This window comes from Saccopteryx bilineata, chromosome 5 (genome assembly GCF_036850765.1).
Source record: "Saccopteryx bilineata isolate mSacBil1 chromosome 5, mSacBil1_pri_phased_curated, whole genome shotgun sequence".
Taxonomy (NCBI): domain Eukaryota; kingdom Metazoa; phylum Chordata; class Mammalia; order Chiroptera; family Emballonuridae; genus Saccopteryx; species Saccopteryx bilineata.
In genome coordinates this window covers 14,934,497-14,949,436 of record NC_089494.1, presented here as the reverse complement: position 1 = coordinate 14,949,436, position 14,940 = coordinate 14,934,497, and the positions used below count along the sequence as shown (strand labels likewise).

General features: G+C 57.1%; 1 protein-coding gene across 2 annotated transcripts in view; it reads right to left on the bottom strand.

The window, feature by feature from the left end:
• Window positions 1–2,718, bottom strand: part of PAX3 (paired box 3) — a 98,407-nt gene extending 95,689 nt beyond the window's left edge. For both annotated transcript variants that reach the window (XM_066279687.1, XM_066279688.1), the window contains exons 1-2: window positions 2,376–2,718; window positions 894–1,129 (exon numbers count right to left, since the gene is read on the bottom strand). In XM_066279687.1, the coding sequence (XP_066135784.1) occupies window positions 894–1,129; window positions 2,376–2,460 (321 nt within the window). In that variant the 5' untranslated portion in view covers window positions 2,461–2,718. The remainder of the gene's footprint in view (window positions 1–893; window positions 1,130–2,375) is intronic.
• Between the last annotated feature and the right edge of the window lie 12,222 nt (window positions 2,719–14,940).

Genomic DNA, 14,940 nt, shown 5'->3' with positions numbered 1-14,940 from the left:
AATTTGAGAAACTACTTCTTTTTTTTTTTTTCCAATTAAAAGAACTTCCAAAGATTCTTAGAGAGGTTGCCAAGAGCATTGAGGAGGGAGGAGGTGAAGAAGATGTTCAAGAGTCTTAAGTTTTAAAACTCTCCTTTTGTTTTTGTCCTGTGGCCACCAGAAAATTATACTGACTTTTCCTCACATCCAGAAGGGAGGGCAGACCCCATGTGACCCTCTCCCACTCGGCCCCAGCCAGGAGGACTCTCCGTTTTTCCTTTTCAAAAGGGAACCAAAAAACATTTGAAGATAGCACCCAACTGCTTTCAAAAAGCCAAGTCATTGGCTCATTACAAAGAAAGCAAATCACCCGGCTTTTTTGACTGCTTGAAGACAATTCGGACTGAAAGGGATTGGGGGTGGCATTTGGGAGAGAAACTATTTACTTTAAAAAATAAAATAAACAGTAGAAGTGGCTCCTTGGATTAGTGTTGTCAAGGGCAGTGGAGTAGGAGGGAGCTGGGTACATGAGATCAGCAACAGGTGGACAGGACGCGCACAGCTCGGTGTTCGGCTATTAGAATAATGTGTTGTGGAATTACAGGACTCAGGGCAGTGAAATCACAAGAACAAATGCTCTATCCTCTTTACAAGAGGGCTGGAGTTTTCCCCTAGCGTTTATCAAGGAACCTTGGCTAAGGCAGCAACTGAATGCCCCCTAAATCCACCACACACACACACACACACACACACACGCACACGCACACGCACACGCACACGCACACGCACACCTCCCCAGGCTTGAAAAAGAGCTCCTTGGAGAGTCCCACAGGGCAGTCCTTTGCCCCAGCTCGCTCTCCCCTCACCCGGAGACAGCTGGCCCAGAAGCTTCCCGAGCCGGCGCCCTTGCTCACCTTGGGCTTGCTGCCGCCGATGGCCCCGGGACGGATGGAGCCCGTCTCCTGGTACCTGCACAGGATCTTAGAGACGCAGCCGTGGGACACGCGCAGCTGGCGGGAGATGACGCAGGGCCGGATGCCGTGGTGGGCCATCTCCACGATCTTGTGGCGGATGTGGTTGGGCAGCGGCCTGCCGTTGATAAACACACCGCCGAGCTGGTTGACCCGGCCCTGGCCGAGGGGGGTGGACACTGGGGGCAGAAGGCGGAAAGAGAGGCACAGGGAGAGTCATTCCGGGGGTACAGAGAGTCAGTCCGAATGTTTCAGCCTCAGCCCCGGAAAGACGCACACACAGCTCCCAGCCCAGGCCACCTTTTCCATCACATTTGTCCAAAGTGTTAAGCAATTCAGGGCCACATAATCTTGTGTGAAGGGAACAACCAGGACAAAGTAACTTGTTCCAGAGGAACTGTCTTCCCTTTCGGCCCGGGAAAGGTGGCGACGCTGGGGACCCCGGGCGACCCTGCAGCGGACAGAAAGGGTATCTTGCTCCGGGAACAGCCCCCTGGCCGACAGGAGTTCGCCCAGGCTCCGGCCTTCTGGGACTCAGCTCGCGCCGAACCTTGCCCAGCTAGGGAGACTCCCTGTCTAAGGGGACCCGGAGGGCCTGCCAGCCTTTGGGAGTTCGAACCAAGAGTGCAGCAGCCAGGAATCAAAGAGGGTCCCGAAAGGAGGCCGCGGGAGGCAGCGCGTGTCACCTGTTACGTCTCGGGACCGGGAGCGCGCCGGACCTGCTCGCAGGCCCCCTGGCCTGGTTGTTACATGCTACTCTGGACCGAGGGCGACAGGTCAGAGCCACCGGACCTGCAGCCGGCGGTGGCGCCCCAGCCTCTCAAACTGCCGGGAAGGCCCGGGCTTGCAAAGCCGCCTGGGTCCCCAGGGTCGCCGGAACCTTCACGCTGACGCCAAGTCAGCTTCCCAAACGGATCATGGAAACTTCAAGATGCCGCTTGAGAAGAAGGAAACCGCAGATAATTAATTAATACGAAAAGTCCCGAGCGTGATGTCGCACGGCCTCGCCGCCACAACTTTGCTCAGGCAAGCAAATTTTCCCAGAACTTAGCAAAGACAGGCAAAGCCGGGACAATTCTGAGAAGTCTTTGGGGGCACAAAACTGGGGAGAAGTTGCTTTGTGGTGCTCAGAGGCCGGTTCATTCTTTCCCCACCACGGCTTTTCCAAAACAACAGGGCAAAGTGGTCCCGACGGGCGCAGGCCCGGCCGCCGAGCTAGGCAGGGGCTCGCGGAGAGAAACGCGCTCCGGTTACGGAGAGAAAATCGGGTGCAGATCTCGCCCCAACAGTCCCTTCCCGGGGCGGGGGTTCCCAGAAAGTGTCCCCGGGCGCGCCCAGGGAGCCTGCGGGGACAGCGGGTCGGGCCGAGCGGCCCAGGCCCAGCCCCGGCCCCGGGCTCGGGACGCGGCTCAGGCCCTCGCTTACCTTCCAGCGGGAACCCGCTGCGCGGGTAGTTCTGCCCCGGGCCGGGTCGCATCATCCTGGGCACAGCTCCGGCCAGCGTGGTCATCCTGGGGGCAGCTTCGCTGGGAAATTATATCCAGGTGGAGGCGAGGGAAGAAGGCGAGCGCGGCGCTGGCGACCCTCGGGAACTCCCCGGAACGTGGAGAGTCCCTCCCCAAAGAGGCCGGAGAGAGGGAGGGCCGCGGGGAAGTCCACTGCTCGCGTCTCGTCCGGAGAGAGGCTGGGACGGCACCAGGCTGGGAGGCCACTGCGTCCGGGGTCTCGAGCCCGGGGCGGAGAAGTTTCGCGGGAGTCTGGGGGCGCGGGGGAGGGGTCTCGGGGCGCCGCGCGGAGCCAGGGGAGGGGGTGGGGCCGGAGCGCGGCCGCCGGAGTCTCCTCCTGTCGTGACACCGAGTGCGGGAGCCGGGCTCGGGAGCATTTATTAGTTCTTTCACCCAAAGCTTGGTCAGGAGCCCTGAGCTGCGATTGGCCGACGGGGAGACCGTCCCGGGTGGCGGAGACACGCGCTGATTGGGCGACAGCCGCCACTTTCTCTTCCCATCCCCGGAGGTGCCGAGGCCTCGGCCGGCCCCAGGGGGACCCGCGCTGAGCTCCTTCCCCAGGAGACGAGGACAGAGCCGTAGAAACGGAGAGAGACGGCACTAGGGAGATGACAGCTGCTGAGAGCGGGCAGAAGCCCCTGTCTCTCTGTCACTCTGTGTGTTTCTCTCCTTGACCGCCTGTTTCCCTCTTTGTCTCTCTCTGCACTCCGTGTGTCTTTCTCTGTCTCTGACTCTGTTCCCCTCTGGGTGTCTGTGCCTATGTTTTTCTACATGTGGCTCTCTCTCTCTCTCTCTCTCTCTCACACACACACACACACACACACACACACACACACACACACATTTCTCTTGCCTTACTGCCACCGAAGGGGGCGCAATTCCATAAAAAAGCATTGGGAGCCCCCAGTACGTGCAGCCTTCCTCCCTCGGAGCAGTGGCCCTCGGCCTAGGCTCGTCAGGGGGGTCGCCGTGGTGGAGCTCGTCCCAGGAGGAGTTCGGGCTGTGCTGATCGGCTCTTTGGACTCCTCCGTCTGGGGCAGGGGGACTGTGAAGCTTTAGCAGATGTGGGGAGATCCCAGGACAGCTAGTCGAGGGCTGGGGATGAGAACAGAAGAAAAACTATGTCTTCTTGATTGAAAAACCCTCTCTGGGAAGTCCCAGCCCTAAACCTCGATGTATAGATCTTAACGCGCCGGCAGAGATGCGTCTATATGTTCAAGTTTTGCCCGGCTGGCTGCAGCGTTTGTCCTCAGGAATTTATTATGGTATTCAGACTAAACTGCTGGAAAAATAAAAGGAGCAAAGTCTTGGCTAGGAGCTGGAGTGTCCCCAGCAGGATATGACGCCAGGAGTGTTGTAAAGACTGTCTGTCCTTAGAGAAGGTACCATTGTGCACAGCCTTTTATTTATAACTTGGTAAGTGCCAGCGAACTCGCCTCCTTTACACCCCCGAGTGCCAGCCCCGCGCTCTGCTCTGCGCTTTATTCGCTCCCATCTATTCAGGAACTGTCACTCGGGGACCGCGAGGTATTCAGGGCCTTAATCAATCAAAAGGATGAGAATCGGGCAGGTTTTCCCTTTGAAATAAAGGAAACAATGACTTCTGGGCTTCAAGTTCCCCCTTTTCCTTTTACAATTTTTACATTTTTCCTGCAGTGGAGTTCTCCACCTCTCTCTCTCTCTCTCTCTCTCTCTCTCTCTCTCCTCCTTTCCCCCAATTCCTTTGACAGTTTTGACGTGAACTCCGGCTCCCCAACTCCAATTCCCAATCCCCTAATTAATGCAGACTCAGAAGACAGGATCCGGGGTGTGGGGAGCGAGGTCTGCAGGGTCCCTTTAAAAGTTCAGGCACAAGTGGAAAAGCAGGCAGCTCTGGCTGGGCCCGAAGCCCAAAGGCTGGCTTGACCTCTGGAGACATCGGGAAACGTCTGGACGGCCGCTTGCCCACCCAGAGGGGAGAGTGCCCGTCTGCATTCCTAGTACAAAGGAGAGAGCTGCTTAGAATGGAGCCCTGTTCAACCTGATTTTATATAAAATAGTGCCATTTGTCAAGGGGAGACTTTCTCGTTTCCTTTTTGTACACCGGGAGCCACCAAAGTTTGTGTCCGTGTTTCTTAAACCTCTTTTCAGGGGAGCTGGACTTTTTCCAAATTTTCTGACTCCAGAAGGTGGAGTGAAGCACATAGCGCTTTCCGAGGTCAGAGGAAATTGTTGGGGGGAGGAGGTGAAGAAAGTCTATTTCAAGAGGGCAAAAAGAACTTCAAGTTGCGGCTAGAAGGAACCCAGGGCGACGGTGAGCGGTTACAACCCGCCAGGGCTGAATCTCACTGGTTCTTGGAGCAAGCCGCTGGTTTGCGGGCCCTTGGGGCGCTGTCCCCGCGCTGTCCCGCACAGCGTTCTCTCTGCGGAGAGCCGGCCGCCGTGAAGGGACGCGCTCGCTGCGGACTCCTTCTCCCGGGTTGCGGGTCCTCGCCGAAGCCGCAGAGCCCGGCGGACTTTTGAATGGAGGTACTGATGGTGGAACCGAATCTCAAGTGCGAATCTCGAATAGGCGCATCCGTAAATCGACCACCACTTGCTATAAAAGTGTGTAAATAGAGGCCACAAGGGTGGGTGGGGGTGGAGACCCGCAGCCCCGGGACCCCTCCTCCCCAGCCTCTTCCCTGCCCCGGAGCGTACTGAGGTTTGTAGCAGCCAGTGGTAGGTCGGTCCTTTTCCAGCCGGTAGCGACCAGGGGACCCTGGAGACACAGGAGCTGGGCCAGCACGGGTGCCAGGCCGCGTCCTGAGATCCCGAGAATCCAGTCTCCCTGAGGTTGGTGTCCCTGAGGTCCGACCCGGAAAGGCCAGGGCAGTGATGCCGGCTGAGGCTCCCCAGCCGCTGGCGCCCCTTCGCAGCCACATCCGACCAGGCCCAGAGCCAGCCGGGCGCCGCCACGCGCAACAGGTCGCCGGAAGGCGAGCTGGCTCCGGATTTCCCAAACTGGTTTCAGAAAACGCACCCCTGGTTCTACACCCGTCATTCCTTATCTCTGGGGCCTGGGCCTCCCCTACTTCTTTCCGCAGTCTCTCCGGAGGCCAAAGGCACCCTGACCTCCACTCCGGGAGCAGGAAGGGGTTCTCCACCCAGACCCTTCCCCTGGCGGGAGCCAGAGGGTCCCAGAGTCTCCGTGCCGGATCTGGCCGCGACACAGGCGCTAATTGGCAAAGGAGGGACCGGGAGTAGGGCTCTGGAAGCCAGCGCCGGCCCCTGCGACCCGGGACCCGGGTTGGGGAGGCGGCACTTCTCCACGCAGAGAAATGACCCAGAAAGCGGCCGGGAGAGTTTCTACGACAGGTCTGTGGAGGAAGCGTGCTGTCCACCCCGCTACCGCTGCACCCTGAAAAATGAAACCGGAGCTTTGAAAACAAGAGTAGGATCACTGTATTTTAAAAAGGGAGCATAACTCGCCACTGTCCCCCCTGCCCGCGGTGTCAGAGGCACTGTGGGTGAGACAGACAGCAGCTGCCTCTCTGTACAAGCTTAGGGCGGGTCACGCCTCCTTTGCCTGCAAGTTCCCCTTCCCTGCGGGTTCCCAGCACGGACCTACAGTCCAACCGTGAGGGAGTGGCGTCCGCTTGGGCCGCGTGACACCGTCAGCGTGGCCCCCACGACTGCGGGACCCAGGCACAAGTATTTCGTGGCCCACGGACTTCTCCAGCCTCTAAGAGGTGTCATCATTTGTAGCCGGACATAGGCCTTAAGAGGAAATTATGATTTACGTAAAATAATATCCCTGACCTTGTGGGGGTGGCATCTACCACCCAGGTCTCCCCACACGCACCGCCCCCCACAGCCGGAGGCCTGGGCTCGGACTGGCAGGGTCCGCCCGGCCGCCCCGCCAGGTTGCAAGCATCACTCTCAAGAAGTCTGGAGTTTGAGCGAAGACCAGGAAACCCTCGGTTCGCAGGAAGGTTTGCCCGTGTTTGCCGCGAGGAAACCAAAGCGCCAGGTCCTTGGCCGCGCGCTTCTGGGCTGGGTGCGCCGGGGCGGGATCGGCGAATGCTGCGGGTACATCCGCCGCACGTCGCGGCTTGAAGCTGGGCCGTCATCGGGTCCCCCGCAGTTACTTGTTAAACGCTTTGGCGCCGCCGGTCTCCCCATTGGAAAGTCAGTCGGGATGGGATCGGATTTAGGACCTGGATGCGGGTGGGGCGCCGCACGGAAACGCGGTATGAGGCCAGCAGCAGCGGGTTTGCCCCGCGGGGGCCCGTGCCCCGGGGGGAACGGGTTCTCCATAAAGAACATTCGGTTTGTGGAAAGAAAAGAGGATGAAGGAAAAAGAGAACAGAGAAACGCAGAGAGGGTAAGAAGAGAGATGGAAAAGAAAATTTGTTGAAAGGCAGGGAGGGAGGGAGAGAATGAATGTCAGGACAACTAGTCGCCTTCAGAAGGTCACTTGATTCTGCAGAAATTATTTTTATGCAAATGAGGAAGACAAAGTGCCGGCGTCTGAGTATTGGGGGGGGGCTCATTAAAAAATTAGAGTAAGTCCTCTTTAGTCTTCGGAAAACATTCTGCCCCACTTGGAAAGACTCGGCGAGGGACGTTCGGTACCTGCTCTGCCGGGGTGTGAGTGCTGCGCCGTGTTTGTGGGCGCGGGGGGCGGCTGAGGAGTGGGGGGTCTGGGGGCGGAGGAGTTGGCTGGTGTGGTGGGGGGACCTGGACTTTGGGGAGCGGAGCAGTCAGAGCGGAGGCAGGGGCGCGGCCGGGCGGGGACGTGCCCAGGGACGCTGGGGACAGCGGTGGGGGCTGTCGGCCTCCTTGACGTCTAGGCCAAAACGGAAGGCAAATGACCAGTCCAGGAGCTTCTCCCTCAGGATTCGGGGCCTGCTCTGGGACACAAAGTCTCTCGCCTGACTGTGGTTTCCCTCCCGAGGCCCCGGGAGCGCGGGGGGCCGGGGCGTGGGGGGAGAGGGTTGAGCAGGGCGGGTCAGGTGTCTTTCCGACTCCACGCGCTCTAGTGCCGGAGCCAGCGACGGGAGCCGCCGCCGATTCTCCGCCCGGATTCAGTCAACCTCGCGGGAAATTCCTCTGCCTGGTGGGTTTCAGGCAGGACTGGGAGGCTGGTGACGGAAGGAGCAAGAAAAGAGACCTGGGAGAAGAATGTTCAGACCCAGGGCCTCTGACGGAGCCTGGACAGAGCCCACAGTGGGGCCCCGGGGGCCTGAGGCGGCAAGAGCATTGGATGAGCCCGGGACCCACGGGCCTCGAGTTTTAAAATGTGCTCCAGAGCCGGAGACAGCGCAGCTACACCAGCCAAGTGAACGCAGCAGGTGGAGGGAGGTGAAGGAGGCTGGGTCTGCCAGCCACAGCAGGGAGGAGCGCGTGCGGGGGGGACAGGAGGCGGGTGTAAGGACGAGGGCTGCGCGCTCCCAGCCGCCGGGCCACCCCCACCTGTGGGGTCGCCTCTGGGAGGTCACAGAGCTCGGACAGGAAGAGGCACGGACCGTCCGCCTTGGGCGGTGGCCTCTCCTGACTCCACCCACCACCCTGTAAAGGAGGAAGAGGAGTGGGGGTGGGGGAGAGAAGAAGGAGAGAGAGAAAGTAAAAAACGGGATGCTTCAGCCCTCCCAAGCCCTAGAGCTGAATAAGTTCCTTCCCAGATCTTAAACTTTCTCTCCATCTCCCTTCCCCCAGGAAAACACCTATTTCCCTTTTAAATAAAGTTGAGTTTTTCTTTTCTGGAAATGAACCTTTCAAGTAGCCCTGAGGTTGATTTAGAAATTCGGAGGTGGGAATGCTCTAAAAGGAAAATCTAAAAAGGTGAACACTGACCGTCTATCTCCGACGCCGGAAGCGTGGGGACGCCGGCCGGCTGGTGTGCCCGCTCAGAAAGCTGTCCCGCGTCGCTTCCGCGGCCCCGCACGCAGGTCACCCAGCGGGCTGTGCTCCCCCCCACCCCCCACCTCCGGAAAACTCGGCGGGAGGCATCCCGGCTGCCAGACCCCCCAACGCCCAAGCCGGGGCCGACAGTTAAGACAAGTGGCCCCCAGAGGAATGAGCTTCAGAGAGCCTTTCTTCTTCTTCTCATTTCTAAACGAAATCGAATACTATCTGGCTGCAAAAATATATGTCACCGTCCCGGAGTCGGAAAGATTAACATTTGGATATGTAGGAAATGTAATCTGCATGGCTAATTGATTCCTAGCGTATCAGTTTAAAGAATAAAGATCGATATCTACATGATGGACTCCGTATTAATAGGGGCATAAATAAAGGCCGAAAAGTCGTGACCGAGAGCTTTGAAGCCGCTTCCCGGCTCCTGGGCCCTCCACGCGGCCGCTCGGCCTCCCCTCTCCCCGCCCCCCTGCTGGGTGCGAAGCACTTGGTTTTCCCCACGGGGAGGAAGGAAGGTCTTCGGCTAAAGCGAGAGTTTGCTGCCGCGATGCTCAACGGAGAGGCGGCACTTGATTACCTGGACCGCAGCCGGTGGACAGGAAGGCGGGGGGGAGGGTATTTTAGCAAAACGCGCTACTCCCGTCATTAGAGCCTCAGACACAAGAGATCCAGACAGGGACGTAGGCAGTCACGCACCCTCACACGTATCCGCACCGGCTGGGACACCGCAAACTCCGCACGCAGACGTGCCTAGCCGCGCACACGCACAGTCACCCTCCCACAGACACATCCACACGCAGGGCGGGGGTTCTGCTCCGACAGCACAGACAGGGGGCGCGGCCCAGCTCGGGGACGGGCGGTCTGGGCTCCGGAGCCCCCCTGGGGGTGGGAGACGGGGAGGCGCCGCGGGGAGAGCGCGGTGTGCGCGGGACGGGGGGCGCGGATCCCCCAGGCCCTTCAGCGTCCCTGGAGGGGAGAGGGGTCCGCCCGGTGTGGGGCCACTGCAGACGGAGACAGGGTGCGGGCGAGTCTCGGAGAGCGGGTCTCAGGCACAGCGCGGCGAGGGGACAAAGCGGGGGACACTTCCATCCAGAACAAGGACGCCTCGGCCCAGCGGTGGCCCATTGGTCCTTAGTCCCAGCGGCCGCCTCCACCGCGAAGTCCACACCGCCGAGGAAGTTTTCCAAATGCAAATTAAACACCCTTCGCGCCTTTCTCGCGGTTCACTAAGCGGGGCGTTTAGACGAAACGGGCGTTGTTTTTATTAACACGCTGCGCTGGCCGAGCTGTTCGCATGCATTACAGTGTAATGATTACACCAAAAGCGAAAGTGCTGGGAGGAACCCTCTCCCGGGAGCCGGCGGACAGCAGTCCAGAGGTTGGCGTCTCCCCCCTACACCCATCTTTCTGGGGTCCAGTTACCATCGCTGCTGGAGGCGACACGGTTCTCGAGACCCCGCCAGCAGGCAGCGCCCCGGCCCTGAGCCCGCTGAGGGGCGGCCCTGACCCGCCGGGATGTGTCCCACCGACGTGCGTCCCCCATGGGGCACTCGTCACTTGAACACAGATGGAAACTCACTCACAGACTCGCACGTACAACACCCCGTGGCTCGCGGCCTCCGCCCTCCCTTCCCTCCCCCCCTCCCCCTCTCCAGACCCACTTACAACCCTAGGCCCTCCTTCCTCCGAACGCCGGGGGAGGAGCCGGACAAAAATGGATTCTGCAGAGCCCAAATCCGTCCTGAGCAGCGAGACGGAGGGTGGGAGGAAGGGACACTGTTTACCCCTGGGGCGAGGCGACAGGGAGTGGGGGGCGAGGCGACAGGGAATGGGGGGCGAGGCGACAGGGAGTGGGGGGCGAGGAGACAGGGAGTGGGGGGCGAGGCGACAGGGAGTGGGGGGGTGAGGCGACAAGGAGTGGAGGGCGAGGCGACAGGGAGTGGAGGGCGAGGCGACAGGGAGTGGGGGGCGAGGCGACAGGGAGTGGAGGGCGAGGCGACAGGGAGTGGGGGGCGAGGCGACAGGGAGTGGGGCGAAGCGACAGGGAGTGGGGGGCGAGGCGACAGGGAGTGGGGGGCGAGGCGACAGGGAGTGGGGGGCGAGGCGACAGGGAGTGGGGGCGAGGCCTTAGGAGCAGATCCGGCAGCCAGCTCCTCCCGGCGCCGAGGGACGGAGAGGGCGTGCGCCTCGTGCAGATGGGGTGGAAGTGCGAGGTGAGGCGGCTCCAGGTCTTGGCACAAAAACTCGCGAAAGCTTGAAGCCCCCAAGTTGCGTCAGGTTCTTTCTGGGCAGGACTCCGCTGCCGGCCGGGACCCTGGGCTCCCTCTGGAACGTTCCCGCAACAGGCGCCTTGGGCCACCCCCCCCCCCCAGTTCAGCCAGATGTCTCTCTCAGCCTGTGGCCCTTTCACCCCAACCCGTCCAACTCCATCCTATCAGCTCCTGTCTTCTTTGCACCTTGAACAGACACCATCGGGGCTGAGAGTCTTCCACTCGGCAATCCTGAAGAGCTTCTGCCCAATTAAAAAAAAAGGATAGGGTGCAGCTCAGAGCACAGACTTCACCAGACAATGTCGGAGCTGTGCACACAGCCCTGTTCCCGGGCTCTCGCACGAACCATTCCTGGACAGCAGGAATCCGATCTCGAGGGACATGCTCGGAGTTGCCTCTCTTGGCCTCGCTGCTTAATTTAAAGACTGCGTGGCGCCTGGCCGTCGGAGACCCTGCCCTCAGCCGGACTTGCGTCCCTGGGCACGCTCCCAGGCCCGCACTCTCCCATTCAGTCATTCATTGCCACCTCCGAAAGTCCTCTTACTCAGGCTCCTTGCTCACTGGTCAACTCTAGGGCCTGCAACACCTGCAAGCCGGGCCTTCAAAGCCTTTCCCAGGGGCAGTTCTGAATGTTTTATTCTACCTGCACCTCCCTCACTGGATAGTCTGATGGGCACCTCTTGCAATGAATGTTCCCAGAGCAGATCACGTGACCTTTCATTTATTCCACACGTGCTTACTGAGCTTCTTACTACCACGTGCTGCTCCAAGTACTGGGGTGACACTAGGGATCCAAACAAACCAGTTTTCCTCCTGGAAGAACGGATGTTCCAGAAAATAACCTAAAAGAGCATAAACACAACCTGTCAGAAGGCTGGTTGTGGGATGTGGCTCAGCTCTGAAAATGCTATAAGTATTGGGGGGAGGAAAAATAGGAAAGAGGCCACGATGGAATGCTGGGGTGGTGGGGTAGACTGCAGGTGGCAGAAAGCCTCTGGAAATTCGAGGCTTAGCAAAAGGCTACGTTCTCCCTCCCTCTCCCATATTGGCTGTGAAGCTGAGTATTTGCATTCTTACTTAAGTTGCTGGAAGCAATTTACATGCCCTTCCTCTCACCCTTTGTTCAGATGTTGGTTGATTTCACTTATGCATGGTGAGGGGATTCCTGTTTATTCCTTAAGAGAGTACCTGTTTTTGCCTCAGACCTGAGACTTTGTATCAAAGACTTCCTTATTTGCATATGGCTATATAATAAAGCAAACTGGGGCCTATGGGCTCTTGGGTATTGCCATCAGCATTGAAGAGACCTCCCGATCCCATCCTCTTCTCCATCCCATCCTCTTTCTCAGTGAGTCTATTTTCTTTTTTCTTTCTTTCTTTTTTTTAATATTTTTCTGAAGCTGGAAACGGGGAGAGACAGTCAGACAGACTCCCGCATGTGCCGGACCGGGATCCACCCGGCACGCCCACCAGGGGCGAGGCTCTGCCCACCAGGGGGCGATGCTCTGCCCCTCCGGGCGTCGCTCTGTTGCAACCAGAGCCACTCTAGCGCCTGGGCAGAGGCCAAGGAGCCATCCCCAGCGCCCTGGCCATCTTTGCTCCAATGGAGCTTCGGCGGGAGGGGAAGAGAGAGACAGAGAGGAAGGGGGGGGTGAGAAGCAGATGGGTGCTTCTCCTGTGTGCCCTGGCTGGGAATTGAACCCAGGACTTCTGCACGCCAGGCCGACGCTCTACCACCGAGCCAACCGGCCAGGGCGTCTATTTCCTTAATTCCGCACTGTTCTCCCTCAAGACCCAGAATTTCTAGCCACACTGGTCCGCGGCAGGTGGTACTGCTATTTCAGCCGAGGAAGTCTGGGCAGGCTCAGCCAGAGCATTTGGTGAAAGACAAGGGAAGGAGTGAAAGAACTGTATTATCCAACAACACGTTAGTAAGCAACTCCTAACCTGGGCAGCCAAACCTGCACGTGAGCTACATCAGGAAAGAGACAGGTCTTAGGGTTTGACATCCCTTGGACCTTTCCCCTGTCTTCTTTCTGAAGACACTTCCTGGGTGCTGTGGAGGGAATGGTGGGGGACTGAATCTTCCCAGAACGGGCAGAGGCTTCCTGGAGGCCACCCTTTTCTCTGCCTCCAGGAGTAAAGCAGATGTCACTGTTATAGGTCAGGGGATTGGGACTTCCCCATCTCCTCCCTCCCTGTGGTTGTGACTCAAAAATCCAGTGAGAGCTTGGGCACCTTTTTCTCGGCCTCTATTGCCTGCAAATTGTAGTTTGTGGAAAATGAGGACTCAGCTTCTTGGTGTCTAGCACCGCGCCCCCCCTTACCTGGACCTGTCATTCCCATTTCCCAGAGAAAAGGAAGTTCCTTTCAAGCTAAGTGAGCTAGAAAGGTCTCGCTCCCCATTGTGAGGACAGGGCTGGTGTCGCTCCCAAATGATTTCTGGCAGCTGCCACCACCTGAAGGAAGAGGGGAGGAAGGACTTTCACAGGAGCCTGAGACCCTAGAGATGCGGTCATTCTTCCCTAGCCGGTGGTCTTGTGAGATAAATGAGAAAGAGACCAGCAGGGCCATTCAGGAGAGAACAGGATAGACAGCCCTGCACTGGGGTCTTGAAAAGAGCCATGGCTACCTTAGAACAGTAAGCAGGAGTCCTGCTCAGCCGAAGGGGATGGGTCTCACTTTGCACAAAAATGACTGGTACCCGCACAACTTTACAAGACTTTGAAGCTACTTAGCAGAGGAGAAGACAGAAACGGTGTAGCTGGGAACAGACTCACATGGAAAGGGATTCCCCATGGCATCTCCAGACCTAACTCCTCTATCTCCAAGGCAGGTTGGGGAGGTCCTCAGAAAGCCCCGGATGCCCTGTCCCAAGGGGTCATCAGAGTCACCTCTGTAATAAAAATGATCATCTCTGGTCCCTTAGAACAAGGTCACATTTCCAATGGCGGGAGATGGGTTTCTATGCTATTTTTCTGATTGGTGAGAAAGCCCCAATTTCAGAAGAGTGAACAGTGCAGTTTCACTAGAGGAGGGTGGCCCAGGAGGATGGGAGCCAGACCCTGGGGCATCCAGGAACAAAGTGGCAGGTCACCCTGGGAGAAAGAAATCAAAGAAACTCTGAGCCCAAAGAGAAGGAAGTATCATTAGAATGGAAGGCCTTAGAAAGAGAGAAAAGAAAAGGAAAAGAAAAGAAAAAGAGAAGAAAAACTCCTGGAAAGGGAGAGGATTGCTCCAAAACTGAAAAGAAAAATCAAAAGAGGAAGGAGAAGAAGGAGGAAAGACAGTGGCCAAATACTGAAGAAATACGATGGCTAAGATATTTTAGATAAAATAAATCTTAGTGGGTGTTAGTCAAGGGGGATTCGTATTAAACAATGATGAATGACTGCTCTGATGTGAAGGATACATTTACAATGAAAGCAGTGATCTAAATCCCCATTTCATTGTTCCAGAACATGTGGGCATGAAGGAGATTCTTGTATAATGGGGGAGGGTAGCAGGATCGAAGGGGTTGGGAGCAAGGAAAGGCCATCAGGAAGGAAAACACAGCAGTATGTCACATGCACACTTACTTGGTATTGACTTAAATATATTTCTATTTGGTATGCACCCAAGATCTTCAAATTCATTTCTGTTAAAGTGAAATAGAGGTTGGACTTTACCAATTTATACATTGCAGAAGTGTAGGGTGATGAGAGAACTGATGGATATAAATAAACTCAACATGTGGAGCAAATCTTTTCATAAAATACCATCTATGTCCTGGCTGAGTAGTTGGTTAGAGTGTTGTACCAATATGCCAAGGCTGTGGGTTCAATCCCTTGTCAGGACTCATACAAGAATCAGTCAATGAATGCATAAATAAGTGGAACAACAAGTCAATGTTTCTCTCAATCCCTTCCTAAATAAATATAAGAATAAAATGAAGTATCAGTTACGGAAGTGCCAGGGTGGTGGGATCAGGGAAAGGGATGCCCATCCTCCACCCGTCACCTGACTGCTAAGCCATCTCTCCTTCCACCTGTTTCAGCCTCCCTCCCAGGAACCAGCCGCTGTACAGGAGACTTCTCTGAGGATCTGTCCAGTGTCCTGGGGTAGGCAGCATAAGAACTCAGAGGCCTGGTGCTCCTTGGATCAGCTGCTTGGGTCCTCCATCTTGAATAAGCTATCTTGGTAGAATTGGGGAAACTGGTTAGGTAGTGACAACAGTACTTAATGATGCTGGCATATTACCATTATATTTATATAACTATATAATAGCAATATAACATCACATTATATTACTATTACTGTACTTCATGGTTACTATGATATATTACTACAATATTA